This window comes from Caloenas nicobarica, chromosome 4 (assembly GCF_036013445.1).
Source record: "Caloenas nicobarica isolate bCalNic1 chromosome 4, bCalNic1.hap1, whole genome shotgun sequence".
Lineage (NCBI taxonomy): Eukaryota > Metazoa > Chordata > Aves > Columbiformes > Columbidae > Caloenas > Caloenas nicobarica.
In genome coordinates this window covers 45,355,692-45,379,716 of record NC_088248.1, presented here as the reverse complement: position 1 = coordinate 45,379,716, position 24,025 = coordinate 45,355,692, and the positions used below count along the sequence as shown (strand labels likewise).

The 24,025-nt window shown below is 40.4% G+C and overlaps 2 protein-coding genes across 3 annotated transcripts in view; one reads left to right on the top strand and one right to left on the bottom strand.

Moving 5' to 3' along the window:
• The window catches only part of CFAP97 (cilia and flagella associated protein 97), a 29,924-nt gene extending 15,538 nt beyond the window's left edge, over nt 1-14,386 (top strand). For both annotated transcript variants that reach the window (XM_065634771.1, XM_065634769.1), the window contains 3 exons: nt 4,379-4,641; nt 12,806-12,956; nt 13,657-14,386. In XM_065634771.1, the coding sequence (XP_065490843.1) occupies nt 4,379-4,641; nt 12,806-12,956; nt 13,657-13,784 (542 nt within the window). In that variant the 3' untranslated portion in view covers nt 13,785-14,386. The remainder of the gene's footprint in view (nt 1-4,378; nt 4,642-12,805; nt 12,957-13,656) is intronic.
• A 6,106-nt stretch (nt 14,387-20,492) lies between these two features.
• Nucleotides 20,493-23,329, bottom strand: SLC25A4 (solute carrier family 25 member 4). The gene is made up of 4 exons (XM_065634059.1): nt 23,124-23,329; nt 22,338-22,824; nt 21,674-21,814; nt 20,493-21,327 (listed from the first exon to the last, which is right to left on the bottom strand). Exons 1-4 carry the CDS (start codon nt 23,232-23,234, stop codon nt 21,170-21,172), a joined length of 897 nt encoding a protein of 298 aa, XP_065490131.1. The 5' UTR covers nt 23,235-23,329; the 3' UTR covers nt 20,493-21,169.
• Nucleotides 23,330-24,025: the final 696 nt, after the last annotated feature.

Genomic DNA, 24,025 nt, shown 5'->3' with positions numbered 1-24,025 from the left:
TGCTTCAGAAAGACCCACAGAACCTTTTGCTTGCTGCTTTGTTAGATTGCTACTGTGGTTTATTTGAGCATCGTTTAAGGAACGGTGATTTCATGGATGCCCCCCACCTTCTGCTTGTTTTGTTAGGAACAAGCACTTAACTCTATTAGTGATTCTCTTTCCATAAGTGACACAGCATCCGTTCTGTTGCTTTTTTTACTAAAGTTTTCAACTCTCCTGTCACGCTGTTCCTAAGGAGATTAATGTTGTATTTGCTGTGATTTAGAAGAGGTTGTCTATGGCTACGCTTCAGTCAGTTATGGTTTGTTTTGAAGTGATCTTTGCAGCTTAAATTCTTCCTTAACATAGATCTTAACTAGGTAAAACACAACTGTAATTTATTAACTTATCAGCTTGAAGAACTGTAAAACAACTACTCTTAATATGTTATCTGATCCAATGCCTTGGTGTATTGCAGCACTGCTGCTGCAAAGAGCTATTTGTGAAATTTCAAGTGTGGTTCTTCCTTAGGTCATACAGAAGGCTAACTATAAAAAGATCAGTAGAAGAACTGAAGAAACTAATGAGGAACTAGAGTTTCAGACTGATCTTTTTCCCACATCCCCTTGAAGAAAACTTGCTGCTGCTCATGTTGTATTTGGTCTGAACTTTCGGTGCAAAATTCATGAATCTTCTGTAATTCAACAAAGTATCAAGAGATTAGTTACTGGGGTTTGGCAGTCTTCTGCTGAGGCTTCACTGAATAACTTCACAGCAGAACCTTCATGGTAGGGTTAACACTTTCGCTTTATCAATATGTTTCTTTTGAGTTGCGATACACTTGATACTATCACTGTTAGCAAGCCCATAACCTCAAGATTCCTTAGAAAGCTGTTGGCAATAGTAAGGTCCGTTTCTACAATAAGTAAGTATAAATAATAAATAGTAATGAAGCTGAGAATGGACAACATACTGAAGAAAATGGGCTGGAGTCTCTACTGCCTGCCACAGGTGGGAAAGCCTGTCTTTGTGGTGAGGCGATAAAAGGTGTGGATGAGGTACTGCAGAAAGAAAATATATTGAAAGGAAAAAAGACTTATGAGAGATTAAGGAGGGGAGGAAGAAAGAAGAGATTAATGGAGGAAAAAAAAAAAAGTCTCTGTGTTGGGGGGCTGTGATTGAAGAAACTGGAAGGTGAGAGTAAAGTTAGTAAAATTTTGTCATGCTTTACTCACATATATAAGTAGCAGTGTCCAGTAGAGCAGTGCATGGAAATGTACATACATATATATTCACACTGGCTGCCAGAGAGCTTCTGGTAAAATACCAGCGATGTTTAATGCTGCAGAAGTTCCACACCACTGCCCCTGAGAGATCGGAGTGACCCAGTGCTTGTTGAGCCCTGCTGCAGGGCTCCTGAAGCAGTATTTCTAAAATGCTTCCTGACCAGCATTGAGAGGAAAGGGAAAGGTGTTTGTTCTGTGCCATTGCTCTGGTCTTGTGTGGTGGTGTTTTGTGTGTGTCTGTGGTTTTGGTTAGTTGTTGTTTTTAGGTTTGGGTTTTTTTTATCACAGCTGATAGGGGTTTACTGCGTATAGTTCATAGCTGCATCCGAAGAGTATCCACTCTCCACCAAAGTATATAGCCAGCTTTAAAACAATCATGTACCAGCAAAGACAGGAAACTTGTGTTTCTAATTAAAAATGTCCTCATTCAGAATGCCATTGCTTTAAATGGAACTTTACTAGTTCACACATTTCGCAGAAAGAAAAGAGCTGTTTGGAATTTGCACTGACAGTTATTCAGAAGCTTAAATGCCTCTTGTAAGAGACTGCATTACCAAGAGCATTTGTGCCACAAAGCTGTGTCAAGACTTCAGTTGAACAACTGTTCTTTGCCACAATCTGATTTTCACTCTTGTAGATGATGTGCAGTCTTGTTTAACCTTTGCAATGCTATGGATGTAAGGCAAAAGATGAAAATATCTTTCATAGCATTGTAATAATATTATTATCAGTTATGTAAGGTGATATATAATAAATATCATCTTCAGATGGTTGTTCAAATCACTTTCTTCCAACTGTGTTCTGCAGTGCTGGTTTTGCATGTTCCCATAAGGACATATTAGTTTTTACTGAGAAGTACACTGCAGCTTGATGTTACCATGTGAAGTGTGTGACTCTAGTCATTTTCTGTGCATTTCTTTTTGTCCCTTGTAGGTGTATCCAGATGAGTCTCATCCCAGGTTTGTCCCCTCAAATGGTGTTCCTGGCTGTACTAGTTTTCCCTTGAGAGTGACTTACTGAATTGTAAAGATGCTTTTCAAGACATTTATACTTCATTAACCTGTTGGATGGCACACTTGATTTGCGGTATTTTGCATTGTGTCTTGGTTTTGAGGTGGTTTGCATCTTTTCTTGACAAAGTAAACCAGTATTTGCTAGTGTGAACAACCTCAGAGTTAGAGCTGCCAGGGGGCAGTTCTTGCCTATATTGATGAGTGTTCTGATGGTGGGAGCTTACTAATTTCCAGAGGAATGTTGAAATTCATCAGCTGTTTGGATTTTTACTTCTAGATACTGTTTCTCAAAAAGCGTAGCAATATTTGCTTGCATCAATTCTGGAATAAACACAGTTAAGATACTGCAAGAAAGATTTTGTTTCATTTTGTTTTGAAGTAAGAATAAGCTCGTCATTCTTCGAGGTTTTCAAGCTATTAAAGGCTGCCTCAGACATCCCTCACCAAAAAATTGCTGATGTGGAAGTGTTTGCTGTGGAAATATTACTGCATGTTTGGGGTTTTTATTTCTGTTTTTCTCAAAGCTCCTGCTTTGGATGCTTGTTTTGCTTTTGTGGAGCTTTTAGGGGTGAAAGCGCGGGGTATTTCTGGGGGCACTGTGATATTGGAGGAATGCGGGAATGGCTTGAGTAAGGCTTCCTGGTCTGTGTCTCAACTCCAAAAAACTCTTCGATCTAACCTGATGCTGCCATTCCTGTACCATAGATAATGCAGTGGTTTGGGGTAATACCATGACAGCAAAGCTCTTACAACAGTTGCCAGAAGATCTGCTGCAGAGGTTTAGAAACCAAAGACTCAGAAACAGGTCAAGAGCAAAGCTCCACTGGAACTGTAATAAGCATAGCTTGCTCTGGCTGAGAGTGAAATTTTCCAGTTGTTATTTTAGCTTGCAATTGTGCAAGTCTGTCTTGCTGTGCATTTTCAAGTGTGCATTCTTTGTTCTTTGTCTTGAAACCTCATATCCAGGTTTAATTTGTTGTTTTTCTTTCACTATTCTAAATTGCCAGGCCCCAGTGATTTTTCTTCTGTTCTATATGCTCACTCATTTCTCTTCATCCATTAAATTGAGTTTTCATCTTTCCCTTTGGAATTCCTGCACCAATGTGATGTAGGATTGCTTCAGGAGCAAAAGATCAACAAAATCACTTGAGGAAATGCATTTTGTTTCTCTGAGTCATGCTTCCCCAGTGTCAGTTTTCTATCTGAAACAGCATTTCTGTTCTGCTATTCAGCTGAGGCAGATATTTTAGATATCTTTGGAGCACAGTTTAAATCTCTTGCCACATGCAAACATCGAAATACTAATTTTGGGTTTAATTCTTGGTTCTAGAAGTTATTTCTAGTCGGGCTTCCTGTAGCTGTGTTTTCTGTTGCTTGGAAAACTTCTCTGCTTTTATTGGTGCTACAGATGATACCACTGTGGTAATGATTATGTTCAATGTAGCCTTCATGCTGTGTAATGGTAGCCTCATTAGCATGTATAGATATATAATTGCCTATGCTGATTGCTGGTACCATAGTAACTACAGTAAAAGTATTTGAGGATGGAAGTCTGAGCATATTGTGTCAGTGTAGAAGCTGGGCAAGCATACTGGTAAAGGTAGAGATCAAGGGCGGTCAGAGTCCAAGGGAGGATCAGGAATACCAACCATGCAGAAGAAATGACTGTGTGCATGAGGTTGATTTATAATCTGATTTCTAAATAACAGGTATATTCTACACAAATGCTTACAAAGTGTCTGTGTGCTTATCGCTGATTCTCTTGTATTGCTCAGTTGTTTGCTGCATCTGTTCATTTCCTCTGGATTAATGGTCATAAATGGGAGGAGGGGGATTCCTGGTGAGAAACAAGCAGATGGGTTTTGACTAAGCCAAAATTAGACTTAATTTTGCTGGTGAAACTTGTGTAAGACCAGTGTACTGAGGACAACTGAGTATCCCTGAAAAATTTTGAAATGCATAAACCTGGAATTCAGATGGGGGGAGGTGAAATGTACCTTTGTTTTTCAGGTCTGTAAATAAATCCTAATAACAGAATGCAAGGTTTGTATTTGCCTTTTTTTTTTAATCTGAGCATTTTACTTTTTTGTCATTGTAAAGCTTTCCTACAGCTGGAGAAAAAAGAAAAAAAACTAACCATAGATCAGCCATCTAAAGGAACAAGGAAAAATTATTCTTTCACTAATGAAGAAGTAAGACAGATTGATCGGGAAAACCAAAGGTTGCTAAAAGAACTGTCCAGACAGTCTGCAAAGCCGAGGAGTACCACTGCATTGAAGAAGTCAGCTGTACCACCTCCTAAATTGTACCACACTGCCCTCAACAGGCAAAAAGAGCAGCAAAGAATTGAAAGAGAAAACCTGGTAAGTTTTGAGAACTGATTTGGATCAGTATATTGAGAAGGACTGTTTGTTGTCAGATGAAGTACTGACAAAAACTTACAAAACTGGTAAGGCAGCACTTGGAGCTTTACTGCTGTAAGTTTGCAACGCATTTCTGTTACTATGCTGTTTGCTTAATTGTTTGTGGTTTGGGGGAGGGGGAATGATGGTTTGGTTTTTTTTTTTTTCAGATGGAAATAGGTTTTACTTTTTGTGAGTTTACTTTAGTATCATTCAGTGTAAAAGGAACAGCCATTGTTGTTAAAATGCTCGTAACTTTGGAGAGCAGTCTGACTCTATTCATCGTGCTTCACACATCATGATACTAGTCTCAAGGACAGGTTTGCAAAAAAATACAGCAATCAATATGATAGCATCAAACCCGTTATATTTGAAATACAGAGGATACAATGTGAATGTCAGTTTTGTTTTTTGACCCATTTTATAGCTATTGTCTCTTTCAATATTTGTAGCACTCTGCTTGTCACAGTGAATGTAATGGCAATTGCAATAACTTTAGTAGAAAACAGAAATTCAGAGTCATTTATAAAGATATTTGTAGAGTTGTCAAATAAAAAAAAATCCTGGTTTGAATAAGATTTTTAGTGATTGAATTGTAATACATATAATGACATTTTCATATATTCTAATTGTTCATTAGTGTGTTTGAAAATGAGAAAATATAGTTAAAATATTTCAAAAATTTATAGTGGAAGTAATTTATTCACTTTTTTCTTCTATGTGAGTGTAGGCTGCTACTTGTTTTTATACAGATAGACTTTCTCCATGTTGAATCTATGTCTAATGGACCTACTCAGGAAAATCCGTTGGCTTTTAGATCTTCCAGCTTTCAGACATCTAGATTGTTAAAACTTTTCTAAGTAGGAACCATTCTCCCCAGCTTCACTAGACTGCAGTTGACTAAAAGAACGTTCTACTTCACACACTGAAAGAATTTGGCATAAATACTTGTTATACTTGTGTGATACTTCTCATTGTTTGGGGAAGAAATGTTTTTAGGCTTTGTTTTTAGGTTGGTAGCAGGGCTTTCGTCATGTGTTGTGGTTTTTGTTGTTGTTTGTTGTTTATTTAAAACGTTGAAAGCAGGACTTGCACTTCCATGTGAATGTTGATAATAGGAGTGTGTTCTTAGGCTATGGGGAAGAAGTGCTGTGTAACAGTCACATCCAATCTAATAGTAATATGCTGTTCTATGTAGAACAATAGACAATTACTGTAATATTAATGTGTATGATATTTTACAAGACACTTGTTTACTCAAAGCCACAAACCTTGTCTCTTTTGATATATTGCAACATTTTGTCTAAGAATGTCTTGCCTTTGCAAGTTTTGAATCAAAAATTCAGCAAACCTAAACACGTGTAGTCATTTCACACATTGCTGTTTTAGTACATGTTAGAGATAAATGGTGGTTGCCTGCAGTCTGAGAAATAATATCCTTTGTTTCCTTATTAATTTATGCTTTAGTTGTTGTCGTCAGCAACATGAGTAGATGTGTTTGACGTTAGAATAATTTCTTAACATTTACGTTAGCACATCGTGCTATTTTAGGCTATAAAAACATTTTATTTATTCTTTTCCCCAAATTCAGGATGATATATTCTGCTTCTCTTTCAGAAGAGTGATTCATCAGTACAGCTCTTATATTTTGTTTAACATTTCTATCATTTTTTAGCAATTCTGTTTACTTTTCTATTCTGTTTGAAGTGTATGCGCACCTAGAGTTGTAACATTGAATTTTCTAGCACTTCCTTTTGGGATTACAAGTATGACATGCTCTTCTCAGAGACTGTAGATGAAAGAGCTGACCTACCCTGCCTGTTGATGAGGGGATTTTGTTTTACACAGCTAAAAGTATGTGCTTTATGAACTTTGTTTTCTTCTGGTCAGCAGCTTTATTCACCATTGTAGATTGAGGAGCTGGAATTCCATGGAACTTCCTTATCAGTCTTCTGTTACCTGGCAGGAATTTTTTTCTTTTATAAGGCCTGAGGTACTGCATGCAGGATATGCTGCTTGATACACTTTTGTGAAATGTTTGTTGGAGAAGGATGCAGGGTTTTATAAATAACCCAAGAATAGAAATCTACAACAGTAGCCTGTGCAGGGAGTCAAAGAGTTTTGATGCAGTGATTTTAATTTTTTTTTTTCCCATTGGATTACAGCTTTTATAATTTCTTGTTCTGAAGTTCACACCTTGTCTAGGGAAAACTTTCACTTGTTCTGCTAGAACATTCTTGGAGTAATGTCTATATTTACTGTTATCAGAAAACTTAATTTCTGGTGTGGTCATGTGGCACTGGAGGTGATGCAGGGCAAGTAATTAAAATATTAGGAAATTAAAGAGGAATCTAAGCAGTTTGGTGCTCTTTAGCTTTGTGAAAGAGTGCAAGGAAGTACAGGGAATATATCTTTCTCTCACAGATGATGAAGAGCCATGATGGAATAAAAAGGTGCATTGCTCCGAAGAACAATAGTTAGAAGGTAGCAATTAGCAATTTATGGAAAAAGTACAATTAGCAAAATGGTCGCTGTTATAATTGCTGTCAGAATTGCTGCTTTTGACTGTGCTTTCATAAGTGGAACTCACGTTTGATTGCTTATCTGAACCAGCAAGAGCAGAGTGTGTCTCTTGCCAATAGAGGATGCTGCTGATTCAGAAAACATTCTGCTCTTGTGTCTGAAGATACTTCCAGCCCCGTCTCCTGTCCAGTGGAAAGGAACATAAGTGCTACTGATCTGTTACTTTTTTTTCCCATGTCTGCACGTATGTGTCTCTATGTTGACATATTAATCATTATTTCTGCCAGTATAAGGTACCCAACTTTATAGACTGGACACTGTACACCATTTAAACTTTTAATGGTTTATTGTACAATGCAAAAATCTATACAGGTACATACAGGTAAGTATTTGGGGACCTTGAAATACAGATTTGCAGCCAGTACACTATTTTTCAGTCACTTCATGTAAACTTAGAAATAGTTCATATCTGTTTGTTGGGATTTGGGTGGGTGGGTGTTTGTGTGTTTTAGGGGGTTTTTTGTGGGTTTTTTTGTTTGGTTCGTTTTTTATTTGGTTGGTTGGGTTTTGTTTGTTTGTTTGGGGTTTTTTCCTTGTCATTTTTCTTAATTCTGACTAGGATTTAGGTATTAGATGATCTTAGTTAGCTAAGCTGCTGTGTTCAGCCAAGTTCCTAGGGAACAAGTGACCTTTTGAGTTCACACTGGAAGTTCACTGGAAGATCTGAGCAGGTCTAGGAGAGCAGCTGTCAAACCTTAGATCAAAGGGATGAGGGTGTTCTCCTTTTCTGTGGATATTTGGTCTTTCTATGCATCCCTGTGTGTTCTTCCTACCCCTTCCTCTTAAGACTCACAGCACATAACGCTCCATTGTGGTTCATTCCCCTACCTCGTACTCCTCCAAAATGTACCCTAAGCCCCAACAGATCCAGCTCTGGTCCCAGTTCCAGTATAGTCACCCTCCCACACAAATTTTAAAAAATCAATTTGTTTCTCTGCAAAGGCTGTCTTTTTCTTTTCACCTACTTGATTCCCATAGATGTCTGTGCTGCAGATGTCATTAATGCTTCTCCTCATTGCTTGCTCTGGTCATCGTGGCCTCTACCAGCACAGAGATCCTTCAGCCAAACCGGTTCCCTTCTCTTGCAGTCTGGGCTCGCTTTGTCTTGCTGGAAAACCTGAACCTCCTTTAGAAATGCAAGTACTGTACTGCTAGAAATTAATGTGTATTCATTTGTCTCCTCTTGATTTAATGGTGCTGATGGGCTGTGGTAATTGGATGGGGAGAAAAGGGCAAGGGAGGGATAGTGCCTCAGGCCATCTCCCTAACTGGCTGCCACCACATACAAAGAATTGACCTTACCTGGAGCCACAGCCTTCAGCCCTGGGCCACACCGCACCTGCCCTGCCATCCCTTTGTGCTGCAACCAGGGGGAGAACTTCTAGGCACAGAAAGGAACAGGAAGGGGAGGGCACTGGTCCATCAGGGCTGTGCCTGGGCACCTGGTAACTTTCCTTCCTCAGTGTCTTACACTCTGCTTTTCTTCTGCCTTCTCTTGTCCTGTCCCTAAGGACCACCCCCAAGTCTGAAAGCATCAGGCCTCAGCTGCTGCATGCTTACGTGGTTGTAGAAAGGATGCCAAGGTTGTTCGGCCTTACTGGTCTCGGTCTGGAGGAAAAAGCTGTAGGGAATGCTGCTGTGAAAGAGAATGTAGTCTTCTGGGTCATCTTAGCTCAGAAATGTCCATGTTGTGTTGGTAGCTCCTTAGAAACTCAAGCACACAGTTCTGTAAGATATTTTCACTTCCTGGGTTCAAAGTCATTGTATGCCAAGGCTAAAGACAAAGTATTGGTAGTTCCTGAGACTACAAAGTGCAGTGCAAAAAATAAATACTTCCATGGTCTTTTCATCAGGGAAGCTATCAGGATGTGGGACTGGTAGGCAGATGTGCCTGGCTTAGAATGTACTGCAGTACAGTGCAAATATAGTGCAATTCTATGATCATTGTATTTAGGTTATATAGGTTCTTTGTGGTCAGATTTTTTGTGGTCTGCTGATTCCTGACCCAGACTCAAGATTCCTGAACACTGCTGTGGTAATGGTAATAAAGACTGACTAATTGGCAGGTTTAAGAAAAGTTTTATGTTTATTTTGCACACTGCTCAATTTTGTGTGGGGGGATTGGTGGGTTTTTTTGTTTTCATTTGTGTAATCTTAGTGGGCTTTCTTTGTGATAATGCCAGCCACACGTAAACTTGATAGCTGTTCAGTTAAAAAGACTTTTCTATAGATTCAAGAACTTAATTTTTTGACAATTAGAATTTGTCAGGTTAGAGCTAATTAATGCAACTCGCAATTCAAGAAAATTACAAATGCTTGTATTGCTAAGAAGAGAAAGCTGTCCCTGAATGCACTGTTATCTTCTTTCCCCTCCCCCACCTGGACTCTGCAAAGGGACAGTGTGGTCACTAACATCAGTGACATTAGAGGAGGCATAATATAAATAAATTTGAACAGCTGTCAAGGCACACTAGTCAGCTGGTTAGGATTCAAAGGAGGTGAAACTGAAGCCTCAGTGCATTTAAAAAGCAAAGTAAAGCAAGAAAAAATAATGTTGTTTTACCTTTTCTCTGGACTCAATTTAGGAGTGCTGCATTTTCAGTGTGTGTTTTGGTTTGGTTTTTTTCTTTCCTTTCCAACATAGCTGCAGAAAAGTGTGTACTGATTCTTTTTTCTTCTTCCTTTTTCTGACATCATTAGAATTAGCTTTAGTATTGTCCTGATATGCCTAGAAGTACATTAGCAGCATTTATCATGGCCCACTGTATAGGAGCAATCTTTTGATACTAGGTTGGGTTCCTTTGTTCTGTAGTTGTTGGCAATCTGAAATTTTCTTCTGTCATTGACGATATGTATTTTAGTGTCTTTATAGATACTAATCTACATCCAGATGCCTAGATTTATAAAAGATTATCCTATTCTTAGGAGGTAATCATGCAGGAATACCTTCTGTGGGTTTTTTTTCTTATATTATTATTCTACTTTTATTGTAAACTCAGTGTTGTAATACGTAAAAGAAGATGGAGGAAATAGAAGCCTTGGGAGGCTTTTGCCAAGCTGGGAAGTCATCAATGATATGACAGAGCTCTGAGGTCCTACAATGCAATTTAGAGCAGCTAATGACATTCCTGCCATTAATGTCTGTTACTTTTTTTTCTTTTTTTTCATTCCTTAAATCTGACTGGGAATATATATTTGGTTCTGAAGGCCTGGATTATGTTCTATGATCTGATTCTTTGGTCATTAACATCAATGACAAAATTTCTGCTTCCTTAGTGGTGCAGGGTTAAGGCTCCAGAGATTTAGCACTTCAAAAGAACAAGGAAAGTGGCAGTGTTCTTCAGTCCATCTCTCAAAAGAACACAAAGAATTAGTAGATTTATATGTATAACTGAAAAAAAAAATTGTTCAAGGTGTTCATACCGTTGTACAAGGTAGTTTGTTAGTTAAGGACCTCAAGATTGTAATAAAAACATAAGAATTGGATTATTTCTGGGTTACAGATGTAGTAGGTCAGGAGTGTCATTTCAATGTGTTGCTGAGTTCATTTCTGTATGCAGCAGCCTGATCTCCAAACTGCAAAATTCACAACTGCAAATAGCGTGCTAGTTAATGTGCCCTTGGTACAGCAGAGGGCAAGGGAACCGCAGGAGCTGTTTTCTCATTCACTAGAAGAGCTTTTCTTAGAACAGTTCTGCACTACAGAATCTGGATCTGCTCTTTGCATTGCTCAGGGCTGTATCAGGTCCAATGTTAACCTGTTCAAAAGGTAATGTCCTAGTACTGAGAGAGGTTTCTTTTCTTCCTTTAGTCATGGGGACTTGATACTTGTCAAAATACAGCCATAAAAGCAAAAGCAGAGAATTGTATTTAGGCTACAATAAAGTGGGCCTATGTAAATATTGTACGTTCAGAACCAAGCATGAAATTACTGGATTGTTAAGGTATAAAAATAACATGAGGCTGTTACAGTTGGAGTGCAGACTTGAAACATGTTTGACTCTCATAGGGAAGTCACTTCTACAATGTACCAAATCCATTTGTGATTGAACTGAATGTATTAAGACCTTCCATTTTTAACATTGAAGGTAAATAAGTAATCTTTGCAAGCCTAAATGTATGTAGTTGTGTTAAGAGATGCAGATGAAGTTGTGAGTAAAATGTTGGATGTAACATTTAGAGACAAATCTACCATTTCACGTTCTGCAACTGGCTTTAGCGAAGAGCTATTTCTAGCTGAAGTCCTTCCTTTGACTTTTGCTTACTTAGGTATTTCCACTTGACGATGAACTGACTGGCACTTGATGCAAGCGCTTGTGACATATTGTGTCTGAGCCAAAATCACTTGTCCTTTCTCTCTTGTGCACTCTGTACAGGTTTGCAGTGCCTGTGCATAAACTACCAAGAATTTGTAGATTCTTATTACAGCTAGACAATGACAACTGACATCCTCTGAATACTATACTATTTCCCAAGTCACTTTCTGTATTTTTTTTTATTCTTAAAAATAAATATATAAATAAAAATAAATACCTAATTGAGAGTGAGAAAGCATGATAGTTTCATACAAAGTGCAGTTTAATGGCTGTACAAACAGATTCTTGATTTCTACCATGTGAGTATGTATCTAGACAATACATCCTTATTAACAGAGGTATTTTTAGTACTTTGGAGACTTGTGTAACCACAGTTTGCGTTGTCTCTCATTGGTAGGATGCATGTCATAACCCTGACCAGCAATGGTTGTGTCATTGCCAAATGTTTGTAGACGATCAAATTAATTGAAATTAGTTAGGAGAAGGAATGTATAGATCTATGCAAGGCAGGCACTGGAAGCAAAATATATTAAAAATGTGAAATTGTTAGTTGGGAGTTGTATGTAGCTGAGTACTTCAAAATTTGTCCTGTCATCAGGTTCTCTATCTATAACAATTTCAACTAGAATTTCTGAAAATTACATTATGGATAAAGCAAATAGTGTTCAGAGAATATTTGTGCTTTCCTTTTGACGATAATTCAGAGAACTGAGGTCAGTAATTCTCTCAGGGGATCCTGTAGAGCAGTATAAAATGGTCTGTTTGCAAAGGAAAGATAACAAACAACAAAAACCAAACAACAAACAAACAAACAAAAACCCCACACTAAAGACAAACAACCAACTTCTCACCCTTCCAAAAATTTAGAAGAGAGGAATAACCAAAGGTAGGATTAGAAGAGTGCAGTCCATCTTCCTACTACCTTTACTATTGCCAAACAAATGTGTTGTTTCAAGCCATCAAAGTACAGAGAACTATGGGGTACTAAGGATGTACTCAGCATAGAACTGATGAGATGTAAGGGATACTTACTATTTGTGTCATATTATAACACTGAGGAAGGAATTGAATATGAGCAGAATAGCCTATGCTGGTCACCAGTGGAGCAGTTCATGTTGTACAATGCTAAAAATTTGGGGGGTTTTGCCAGTCAAACTGTGAATGTTTGTTTGTAGTTTCTTGTTCATTCTTTCTCTTTCTTCATGATATTTTTATCTGATATTAAGGCTTTCCTGAAAAGACTGGAAGCAGTGAAACCAACAGCTGGTATGAGGCGTTCTGAACAATTGATGGACTATCAGCGCCAGATGAGTTACCTAAGTTCTTCACCATCTGTAAGAAGAGGAAAATCTGCTTTCAGCCAGCATAGTCCTTCGAGTAAGAACTTTGAAGCTGTAGATTCTTGCGTTTCTTGCATGTTTATGTTTTATAATTCAGAATTGCAAAGCACTTACTGCTAAGAATAGCAAATAAGTTCCTTTCTCTGTCATCTTTGATCATTTATCACACAGAAATCATTAAAGTGATTTTTCTTATCCTACCAAAAGTATGATGACCGTATGAATCATTTACCATTCTAAATTTCTAACAAAATATCTTGTTAATCTTGTTTTCCAAGAAGGTCAAACAATCACTGTTATAAAGAAATATTTCCAATTTTGCCAGTACCCTTTATTGAAAGGAGAAGGGGGAAAAAAAAAACCAAACACAACACCACACCAACACCACACAAAACCGCAAAAAAAGGTTCAAATTCTCATTCAGAAAATGCAAATATACTGATAGTAGCCTTATTACACACACAGTGTCTAAGAGAAACATTTGGAAGTGGGTCACGTGTCCCCATAGATCCATGTGTGTCAGGTTACAGAACCTCCGCACTATGGCATAGGCTTCAGTTCTTTGTCCTGATTGTTTACAAACAACTCATAACATTTTGTGTTGTATTCAGCATGTTGTGGTCGGGGTTTTTTTCTAGAAAACTGTGGTAATGAGTTTTGCAGTACTAAGACAGCATGAAGTTTTCTGTTGTACTGAGCATAAGCGTTCTTACTCTTCTTTTTTTGTGTGTGAACAGGAGGCACTTCAAGAGCATCTGCTGTACCAGGTACAATGAGCCAGAGGAATGAAAAACCTGTGTCTGATTCAACCAGTGGGGCATTACAGAGACCTAAACCCACTAACGTTCGTGCTGCTTGGTTATAAGTGCGTTCTTTGCTCTGCATTCTGAGATGACACTCAGACTTCTATTTTTAGTGCTTTTGTAAATTCTATGTGCAAAAATATTTTCTGCATTGTTCAGTGATTAAAATGCATTGCAGTTGATATAATTGCTTAGAAAATGGTTTTAAGTGAACACTTTCACTTTCGTCAGTGTATTCCATGGCAGGAAGAACTTACGAAAAAGGAGGAGGTATTTAAATGGACAAGGTAAATAGAAGTTGCTAATTATTATTTTATTCTCAAATTGTAACTGGAATTTGTATCCATAATGTGGAAGGACAGAATTGCTAGACTATAAGTGCAAGATGTAAAGGAAATCTTTAAAATAATATTTTAAAATATTGCATTATACTCATAAGCATATGGTTAATTCCTAGATCATCCTTGCTTTTCATCCTAGTTCTAGGTGAGCCTTCTGAACTTTGTGGGTCATGTTCTTATGACTGAAAGAATCTGTATTTCCAGCAGCATGAAGGGGTGAAAAGCAGATTGTGTATTGTGCATGGTTAGCTTGAATACTGAAGCTGCAGAAGACGCTGTTCTGCCACTCTCGTACTCCAGGTGTTGAACATTTGGTTTGTACTCAAGGCTGTGTCTCTTCCAGATTTAAAAGAAATTTGGAAGTTGTATTGGGATCTTGTGTAGGAAAAAAGCATCTGAGGCTGTTTGAACAACAGTAAAGACTGAAGCTGAACAACAGTTTCAGATTGACTCTAAACAAGAGTAAGTTTTAGTTACTTCTCAGACTAGAGAATACTATGCAAGGGAAATATTTCGTGGCCCTGCTTCTGCAGATTCTTGGCCTTCTCAGTGGGCAGATATAAACTTGAGCTGCAGGAAACCGGAACATCTGATTTTGAGAGCAACTACTAACCAGTATTTAAAAAAAAAAAGACAGTAGAAAACAGAACATCTTGTTATGCTTTTAAACCAGTTTCTTAATGTCATGTTCATACCAAATATGTGTTGTAGTGTCACATAAGCTTCAGTAACAACATCCATTTACAAGGGGAACAAAATTTAATGGAATTGGTAATCACAAATAGCAGGTGATGTACTTTATTTCTATACATAAAGGCAAACTTCGAGTGAGCTTATTTTGTAGGACTGTAGTCTTTATGAAGAACATAAATCCTGATGCCAATATCCATGGATATTGCAGGAACCCTGCTTGCTTCCCCAGCTGCTTCTCAGGAGAGATATGGGAGATCTCTTTGTATTATGCATAAAGAAAAAAAGTTATATTCAGTAAAGCTGTGTCTTAGCTCTCTGAAAAGGGAAGTTTATTATTCTTTGCTCATGCTTGCATGAGGGCTTAGGCTTTCAGGTATTCTGCATTGTAACAAACTTTTTACTTGGTCCTGTGTGATAGTTTGGCAGAGCTTCTGCACCTGGTGACCTGCAGATCAAATTTAGCTATTTGACAATATTTGAACTTTTAACTTCAAGCAGCATTGTGGAAAACAGATTTTTGTTGCAATTATTATTCATGGATAGGGACTGTAAGGAATTTTTTGCATAGTGCTGCTGTATTTATTTGTACTATTGTGCTAATTGAAGTTATTCACTATTTAAAGATTTTTGTCCTTGAATGTGAATATCAGGGTCACAGTTTAAATACTTTTGAATGTTCATATGATTTTTTTTTCTGTGAAGGGATTCATGAAACTGATTTCTCTTAATTGTTTTGTCTTATTTAACTTTGGTATGAAAAACTGTCAGTTTTGTATGTCATTTTTGTAAATCATAAGAAATAAAATATTTAACATTAATTGTTTTGTCTTTGCAGTGGCTTCTTTCAGAACTTAATAATTGGTATTAAAGTGCAAAGGAGAGGTCATGGGAGAAGTGGTTTGTACTATATGTAGTAGAGGACAATGCAAAAAATCAGTTTATTCGTTAATACACTTTACCTGTTAGTGACTTTGTGGGTTTTTTTTAAATAAGCCATATTGACAGGTCTTCATTAAGTTAGATAGTCTCATCAAGATGTTTATAGCAAGAAATCCTGTTTCTAATAGACTTGTTTTCTGTCTTTTTTGTAAGCTGCAACTTAATTGTTCTTTTCTACCTTTTTTTTTAACCTTTCTCCAGAAGATCTCTTGGAAAGAAAAGTGCAAGCTGCTTTGCTTCCTCCTTAAATTGAACTGCCACACTGGTTTGATGCAGTTTCAGGTAGGAGCCAATCTTCCTGCTGAAGTGACAGGATTACCAGTTTGTGGGACAGCACTGGCATATTGATCTTGCTACTATGAGAAATGGAGTGTGATGCCTCTGTCATGTTTTTGCTCTGGAAGTGTCACTGCCTCATTGTGGTCTCTGTTTCTTCCAGGATAGGGTCCTGCTGTGTAGTCTTTCTACAATACTGAAGGTCTTGCAGAAGGCCTCACATCATTGAGAAGAACAGGAGGTGATGATTCATCCCTGTCTGGGTAGGTGACATGTAAAGGGCATTTCCCAAGCAGACCACTGAATCCTTTAGAACTCAGTCTTAACTCCAGCGAACGAAAGAGACTCAAGCTAATTTGGAAGAATCACACAAGGCCATTCCTCATCTGGAATGTATAGGCTTTCTGCTGTGCCAGAGCCTGTCTTCTATCAGATCGCTTGCAGTCTTTACTGAAGATCCTGAAGTATCTCTGCTGTCATCCTGCCCCTCAGATGAGGATTTGATTGTCATAAATCAAATGGCTGGCTGGATTTGTATGTCTTCCATGATGCATGTAGACTTTACATTGGACTGTATTTTCCTGATTGTCATCTAATGAGTTTCAGGATAAACCCCTGTAAAGAGCATGAGAGATTTCGTTCTAACAGATGACCAATACTATTTTTTTATGTTGGTGCTTTTCCTTGTTCTCCATGGTCAATAGACAAAAATAACTTGTGCCTTCCCAACGTGGGCAGCTCAGTGAGTCACCTGGCAGATGAAAGCTAGTGGTTTTCCCTGGAGCACAGTCTGCACATCGGTGTGATGGAGATGATTGCAGTGATTTATATCAAGCCTTCTAGCTATGCAGTCATGACTGTCATATGCAGGCAATGATGAATACACGGTGACATATCAACAAGCCAAGTGGTGAGGGAGAAGAAAAGGCTCCTTTGGTACCAAAGTGGTAAAGCTTATGAACCCAGTACATGGAGTATGTCTTTGGTGTTTACCTGCTCAAAGTCTTGAGCAAAACAGTGGATGAACCATGTCATTGTCACCTGATGAATGAGAAAATACAGAAATACAGAGCTGTATGTGGAGCCATCTTCCAGGACTGAAATTATGCTGAGGTCATCCTGTTTCATATATTGGCAGAGATTGCTAATGCTTGTGACACCCATCTGGTTTGTCTTCAGGATGTGTGGTTCTAATACCTTGGTCAGGAAAGCTGCTATACATCTCCTGGTAACTCTCCTCTTGGCCAAGATAAGACAGGATTTGACAGCATTGATCCTTGTAGCTGTCACTTCTGGTTCCAGGACCACCTGTTATTCACTGCAGAGTCCTAAAATGCTTTTCTCCATGATTTTTTTTCTGGGCCCTGATTGTGTAAGAAAAATTTAGTTCTCCCAACTGTATTATATGTGGTCTAAGCTTGGAACAAATATGACAGGTCTCGGTTCTCTGCACACAGTGGCTCTTAGGCTAGAACATGCTATTGAGAGATTTTTCTGGTTTGAAGTGAGAGGGACTTCACAAGGGGAATGCAGGTGGCTGAGATTTGCCACCTGGGGCATGCTGCTTCTTTCGCTGACATCCTAGGTTGGCTGGTGGGACTCCCCATCTCCAGCTAAGATTATCCAATAACCGTAACTGTGGCATCCCTCCAGATGGAGTGTTCTGGTTTTTGAACATCTTAGCAAAGTTGGGTTTTTTTTCTTCTGCTATGCTTCTTACCATGTCCTAAACTCTTCCTTATGGCTTCTAAAGAACTGATGGCTGATTCTTCCCTGACAAGTGCAGGGCAGAGCGGGGGTTGTGACCTTCAGAAAGGGAGGGAAGGTTCAGTCTGCTGTCACAGGTTCTCCCCTCCCACTCTCTGCAGTAGGCTATGCTCTTTAGAGACGGGTTTATCTTTCAGACCTCCCCAAAGTTCCTGACTTCATCTTATCAAAAAGATCAGTGCACCTCAGCTATATGCTGCATGGTAGGTGGGCTTGTCTTCCTGTGTTAATAGAGTATATTACCAGGCTATTCAGGGCAGGTTTCCCAGTGTTCAAGTGTGAGATATAAAGGAACAATGACTTTGATGCAGGCTTTTGCCTGCATAGTTTGTCTATGAGTATTGCAAAGGTGCAAAAGGATTGGGGCCGTGGAATTAATTGTCTCTGACAACTGAGGGTCATGTGAGTGGAGTTCAAATACCAGTTAGAGACTATCTGCAGAATCTTCTATTTTCCAGCTTTGCAGAGCTGCTGGCTGGATTTTAGGTTACACTTTCAGCAAGTGTTAAGCTGAGTGCCATGGGCCCAGTGCAGAGCTGCTTTCAGGTGAACGGTTATTTCACTGACAGTTTTGAAGTCTTACCTTTATGGGGAGTGCTGCCAGAAGTCAGCACAGGGTGAGCATGTGCATAAACATTCAAGCAGAAATAAGGAGGAATGTTCCTGTATTGCTACTCCTCACTCTCCTTTTTAATAGACTTCTCCTTTTTTTTTTTTTTTTCCCCTCTGGAATATAGTAACTTTTTCATTTATGCTCATCTGAAGTTTCTTTTCCTTCCTCTCTTATTGCTCATTCACACATACACTTCCCACCAGGGTTTGGTACCTCTGTATTACAATCTTTTGTTGTCTCTGGTATCTTTGTAGCCAACTTAAGATCTTCTCTAAAACATCCAAATGCCGTATGCAACCTTATCAGTGAGGTAAATATGAAATGAATAGTTGCAGTCTGTTTGCAGGTGTCTCATATGGAACCATTAGGAATGTGTGGAGGAAGGAAAAAAGAGAAAGGGCTAAAGCAGGCAAGTAAAGCTTTTAACTAGAACTACTGCAATAAGCACTTTGAAAAAAGAATAGAAAGATTTTTCTATACAAACCTATTGTTCAATAGGTAGCAACCTTGGTTACTTACTAGTAGGAAGAAAACAGACCAGGTATCTAGTGAACATGAAAGAAAGGAGATGAAATTGGGCCAGGTTGAAACAGACACTATCTTCATGAGAAAAATAATTAAATTTAGGTAATTTTAAAATAGACTATAATTCCTGGACTGTTTTTTTTCCCCCAAATGCTTCAGTTCTTCAGGTGGATAGCTGTTGTTTCCAGATACTGTTTAGTATCTTGTACCTGCCTTCAGGGAGAATGGAGCTGATGATCTGAATCTGTAGCAGAGAGACACAGCCCATCACACGAAGTGACAGAGAGCTAGGACTACCTGCATCTGACACATTAATTTCAACTATAGGAAGGGGAAAACTGGAAGCCAAAGCACAGAACTTCAAACTGATCAAAATGTGAATCTCTTAGCTCTCCATCTACTGCTACTCGCAAAACTGGTAAATCCAGAGTTCTCATCTGCATACTCAGTTATAAAAATCATAGAATAACTGTGTTCCCAGTCCATGAGAGTAACTGGATAGTACTGTGATAGTCACATGCAATGTTAAATAGATAGTGTCTACAAATAAATTCTTTTTGGGAGACTTGTTCCATTTATACTCCAGAATAATCTATTTTCAGAGAGCAAGGGAAGGGTATTCTTTCCAGGGCCTTGCTTTTGCATATTGAACTGCTCCAGCTTTCACACCAAGCAATGCTGTGAAATCAGGTGTCAGGGAAATGCAGCTGACAGTACCTGCAGGAACATCCCATCTCAGGCAGTGGTAACACCTTCAACAGAGCAATCCTGTTCACTCAAATTCTACTAGCCCAGGCATCATCTATGCTGCAGTTTATATTCAATGTGGAAATTGCCAGCTGTGTAAGTAACTAGTCAGCCTTTTACTTTCAAGTACAGCAAGTGCAATTCTAACATTTGTTTCCACAGGCTTTTTTTTTTTCTTCCACCCTAGGGTGCTAGAAATGACAAGCAGTCCAGAGTCTTTATCAAAAACGCATGAGGGCACCTTGCTTCCACCTCTGAAGATACAAAAGATGTGGCTAAAATAAAAGCTTACATGAGTACTACTTGCTTAGTCTCATCCCTTTTCCTAGGTGGATACATAGACTACATATAAACAAGTGTTTTAACAGAACCACTGAAATGGATACAACTCTCCTTCCTTTGTCTAATTACAGAGGCTATTCCTGACTGAGTTCACAACCATGCAGCATCTGATCTCACTGGTAGTTAACAGTTCAAGTTGTTAATAATGGTGTAGTTTGAAGTATTGTTATTTTAATAACTCAGAAGTATTCCATTCTAGAATACTTTTTCAAGTAAAATAAGCAGCAATGACTTCACTGTCAACTGAAGACACACTTCAAAATATAATATAAATGAATGATCAAAGCAGCTAAGACTATGGTAGTTCATCAGTAAGACAAGTGGCTGCAGTATCCTCAAGCTGAATCCCCTTGGTTTTGCTATTGTAGAATTATCAATAACCATTCCACCTACCTAAAGCTCTGTTGAAAAACTTCCAAGAGGCTTAGGCAGTACCAGCCAGTCACTAACAGTGTGCTGATTAGCACATCACCTTAAAAGACATGTACTTGTAATGTGTTCAGTGTACTGAAAACAAGAGGAAAAAGTTCATTAATATATTAATTTATTTCATTATTTCAGTTTTAGTTCAATTGCACATCAGAGCAGACAACTTTTTGTGTTCTGAAGATATAGGGCATTTTTGAAACACTGTATTTTTCTACAAAGTATGTTTGAAAAAACAGATTATGGTTTCAACCATATGATGGTATAATTCATCAGTGAAGAGGCCACAGTTAGGAACTCAGCCTGGTGCTTTAGTATAGTTTATATTTCCAGGCATGGTTTTAACTTAATATCATATTAAAAAAATACAGCCATGATTTAGATTCATGCTATAAATGTCATCATGCTGTTGGGTAGCTAGAGACATCACTTCGTATAACACATCTCTGAAGATCATTCTATCAGTTCACAACATTAGATTTTAAGCTAGAGATAAACCACCCAAGTCTTGTCTCTAGACAAAATGTATTACCTGAAATTTGAAGTATAATATATACACAGGTTCCAATACAAAATGTTGGAGGAATTTTCATACAAAATGAAACTGTGATGTAGTGGACAATTTTAAAATTAATGCATCCTCATCTCAACCAGATATGTTACTCAAAATTCATTCTGTTTCCCTAGGAAATATTTTGTTGTCCATTACATCACAATAGCATATTTTTTTTAAAAAAAGTTGATTGAGAACAATTGAACTACATTACAATGATAAGTTTTAGACATATTTCTTGATTTCATCATAAAGGACTAGTACAAAAGCTCCGCCCATGCCTCTCAACACATTCGACCAGGCACCTTTGAAGAATGCTTTGGATCCTTCATCTTTAGCTATCTTCTTCCAGCAATCAATTGTGCCCTTGTACATAATATCAGCTGTGGAGACAAGACATAAAAGGTCAGAACACTTGAAGATGCACAGCAAGTCTGTTTCAACTTTCATGTATTTAAAAACAAGGAATAAGTAAACTAGAGGAAATAATTTTAAATTATCAATTAATGAAAAGCAGTTTTAATCTCCATATGGAAATCAAACCAGATCAATTCTCAGCCTCTTAAGTGAACATGACAAATAACCAGCAATGAGTTCCCCAGTTTTTTGGTATGGGTTCCAATAAGGCCAGTAGTTTTTTATGTGACAAAAAAATACCCAGCATCTCCCACCATATCTGACTGAAAAGATGCTCTGTTGCCAGAACACAACAGGAGCACTTATTCTCACCTCCCTTTCGGCCAGACTGCATCATCATCCTACGTCGCACAGTATCAAAAGGATAAGAAACCAGCCCTGCTACTGCCGTGACAGTCTGGGCAATCATCCAGCTCACTACGATATGCACATTCTTTGGATCAGGCAACATACCTGCCATCAAGAACAAAGGAGCAGAGTCAGTACAGGGGCAAAGGGTTGTGGGACAGACAGCTGTGGAAGGAACAATCACCCACCAACACCAGGAGTCAGTCAAGCCTGCAGCTTCTCCATCCATACATGGCTGTTAACAGGTACTATGAGTGAAACAAGTTTATAGGGCTGCTGGATTTAGGGACCTAAGCCCTCCTCAAGCTCCCTGACCAAAAGGTCTCTCCTGCAGAACCCTCCCAGGCTTGTGTCATGAGCTGCCATACAAGCCCACCTGTACAAGCTTTAAGACAAAGAAAATGTGAAGTGTCTGAAAACACACTGCAAACCCAAGGCTTCTGCTGAGAGCAGCAAGTGGAGGGAGGCAGGAATGCATTTCAGAAACACTTGTGTGTATTCTAGTCTAGCATTAGCACCCTGAGCTGGTGCTGAGCCAAGCCCTGCTTGTCCTTGTACTGCTAAGTGCCCTACAGTGCCTTTACTGGATGGATCTCCCCTTGCAGACACTTCTCCATGCACTTCTTACCCTTGGCCGTGTCATAAACCCCAAAATAGGCTGCTCTGTAGATGATGATGCCCTGGACAGACACACTGAATCCTTGGTACAGGCCCTTCAGGCCATCAGACTTGAAGATCTTGACAATGCAGTCGCCCAGCCCAGTGAACTCCCTCTCACTGGCTCCTTTGCCCACATCAGCCGCCAGCCGGGTCCTGGCAAAATCCAGCGGGTAGACGAAGCAGAGGGAGGTGGCTCCCGCGGCACCCCCGGACGCCAGGTTCCCCGCGAAGTAGCGCCAGAACTGCTTGTGCCTGTCCACTCCTCCCAGGAAGATCTGCTTGTACTTGTCCTTGAAGGCGAAGTTGAGGGCCTGGGTGGGGAAGTACCGGATGACATTGGCCAAGTTGCCTCTCCAGAAGGAGATGATGCCTTGCTCCTTGGGGATGCGGACTATGCAGTCGATGATGCCCTTGTACTGCTTCTCGGCCGTGATCTGTTTGCTGGCATGCTGGACCTGTACGGGGGAGAAGGAGGAGGGATGGGAGGGTAGAGAGAGGACACCGCAGGGGTGACCCCGCACGCTGAAGGGCAGGAACGGGACGGGGCCCGCCCCGCCGCCTGGCCCGGCTCCCGCTCCCGCTCCCCCGAGGGACCCGGGCGGCTCCCGCGTAACCAGAGCCGGCCGAGCTCCTTCCCATATTTAGTCACGCCGGCCGGCGCCCGCAGCGCCCGCAGCCACCTGTGGCGCAGCCCCGCCGGGCTCCCGCCGCCGCCAGCGGGGCCGCCGCCCCCCGGCCCCCGCCGCCTCCTCACCTGCAGCAGCAACTTCACTCTCTCGATGGGGGCGACAGCCGTCTTGGAGATGGCGGCAGCGACCCCACCGGCCAAAAAGTCCTTGAGGAAGCTGAGCGCTTGGTCACCCATGCTGGGAGCCGGTCCGACACCCCCTGCCCGGAGAGAGCCAACGAGCCGCGCACCTCCCCACCCGGCCGCCCCCGCGCACCGCCGGCCAAATGGCCCCCGGCCCCACGCCGCCCCTCTTATACCCCGCGGCCTCTCGCGATAGGAGGAGGTGTCCCCTCGGAGCACGGACATTGGCTGGGACCCCCTGAGCCCGCCCCCGCCAGGGGCCGCGGGGCAGCGCCGCCATGTTCTCCTGGAGGGAGCGCGAGGGCCACTGGGCTCGGGACGTTTAAAGGGCAAATTAAAGTTATCTGGTCGCTGCCGGGGAACGCTATGTCAGACCATGTGCCTGCGGTATTAATAGCTCCCGGGAGGCACAGGAGGGGACCGAGGAAGCTGGCAGGAGTACCTCAGGCGGCGTTAACTGTTTCGTGCAGGCCGGAGGCCCGCGCTGAGGGCTGAAAGCTCGCCCAGAGAGACCGGGGTGCGGCCGCCGGCCAGCTTGGTGACTGAAGCCAACCCGGACAAGCAAGAGTGCTTTAAGTCTTGACTTTGTGTGCGTGGCTTGGCACCAGGAAGGGTGAGGGAGATGCGGGTACTGGGCAGGCACGCTGGTGTGGGTGTTGTGCCCTCCAGCAAAGGTCGCGGGGGTTCGTAGTCAGCCTGGGAGGTGGCGCAGTGGGGCGATGTCCTGAGCGTCGGTAACCAGCGGTGGCAGAGACCTCTCTGAGTCAAGGACGAAGAGAGCTGCTTCGCGTTGGGTGCGCTGTGTGAACCTGCAGGCGTTGAGCTCTTTAAATACCCTGGCAAGC

Bases quoted from the DNA above. Each gene is read 5' to 3' on its own strand.
- SLC25A4 (XM_065634059.1), bottom strand. From the start codon at position 23,234: ATGGGTGACCAAGCGCTCAGCTTCCTCAAGGACTTTTTGGCCGGTGGG. The intron at 22,825-23,123 runs GTGAGGAGGCGG...TCCCCCGTACAG, and splicing joins GAGTGAAGTTGCTGCTGCAG to GTCCAGCATGCCAGCAAACA. The intron at 21,815-22,337 runs GTAAGAAGTGCA...TCTTGATGGCAG, and splicing joins GGTTTATGACACGGCCAAGG to GTATGTTGCCTGATCCAAAG.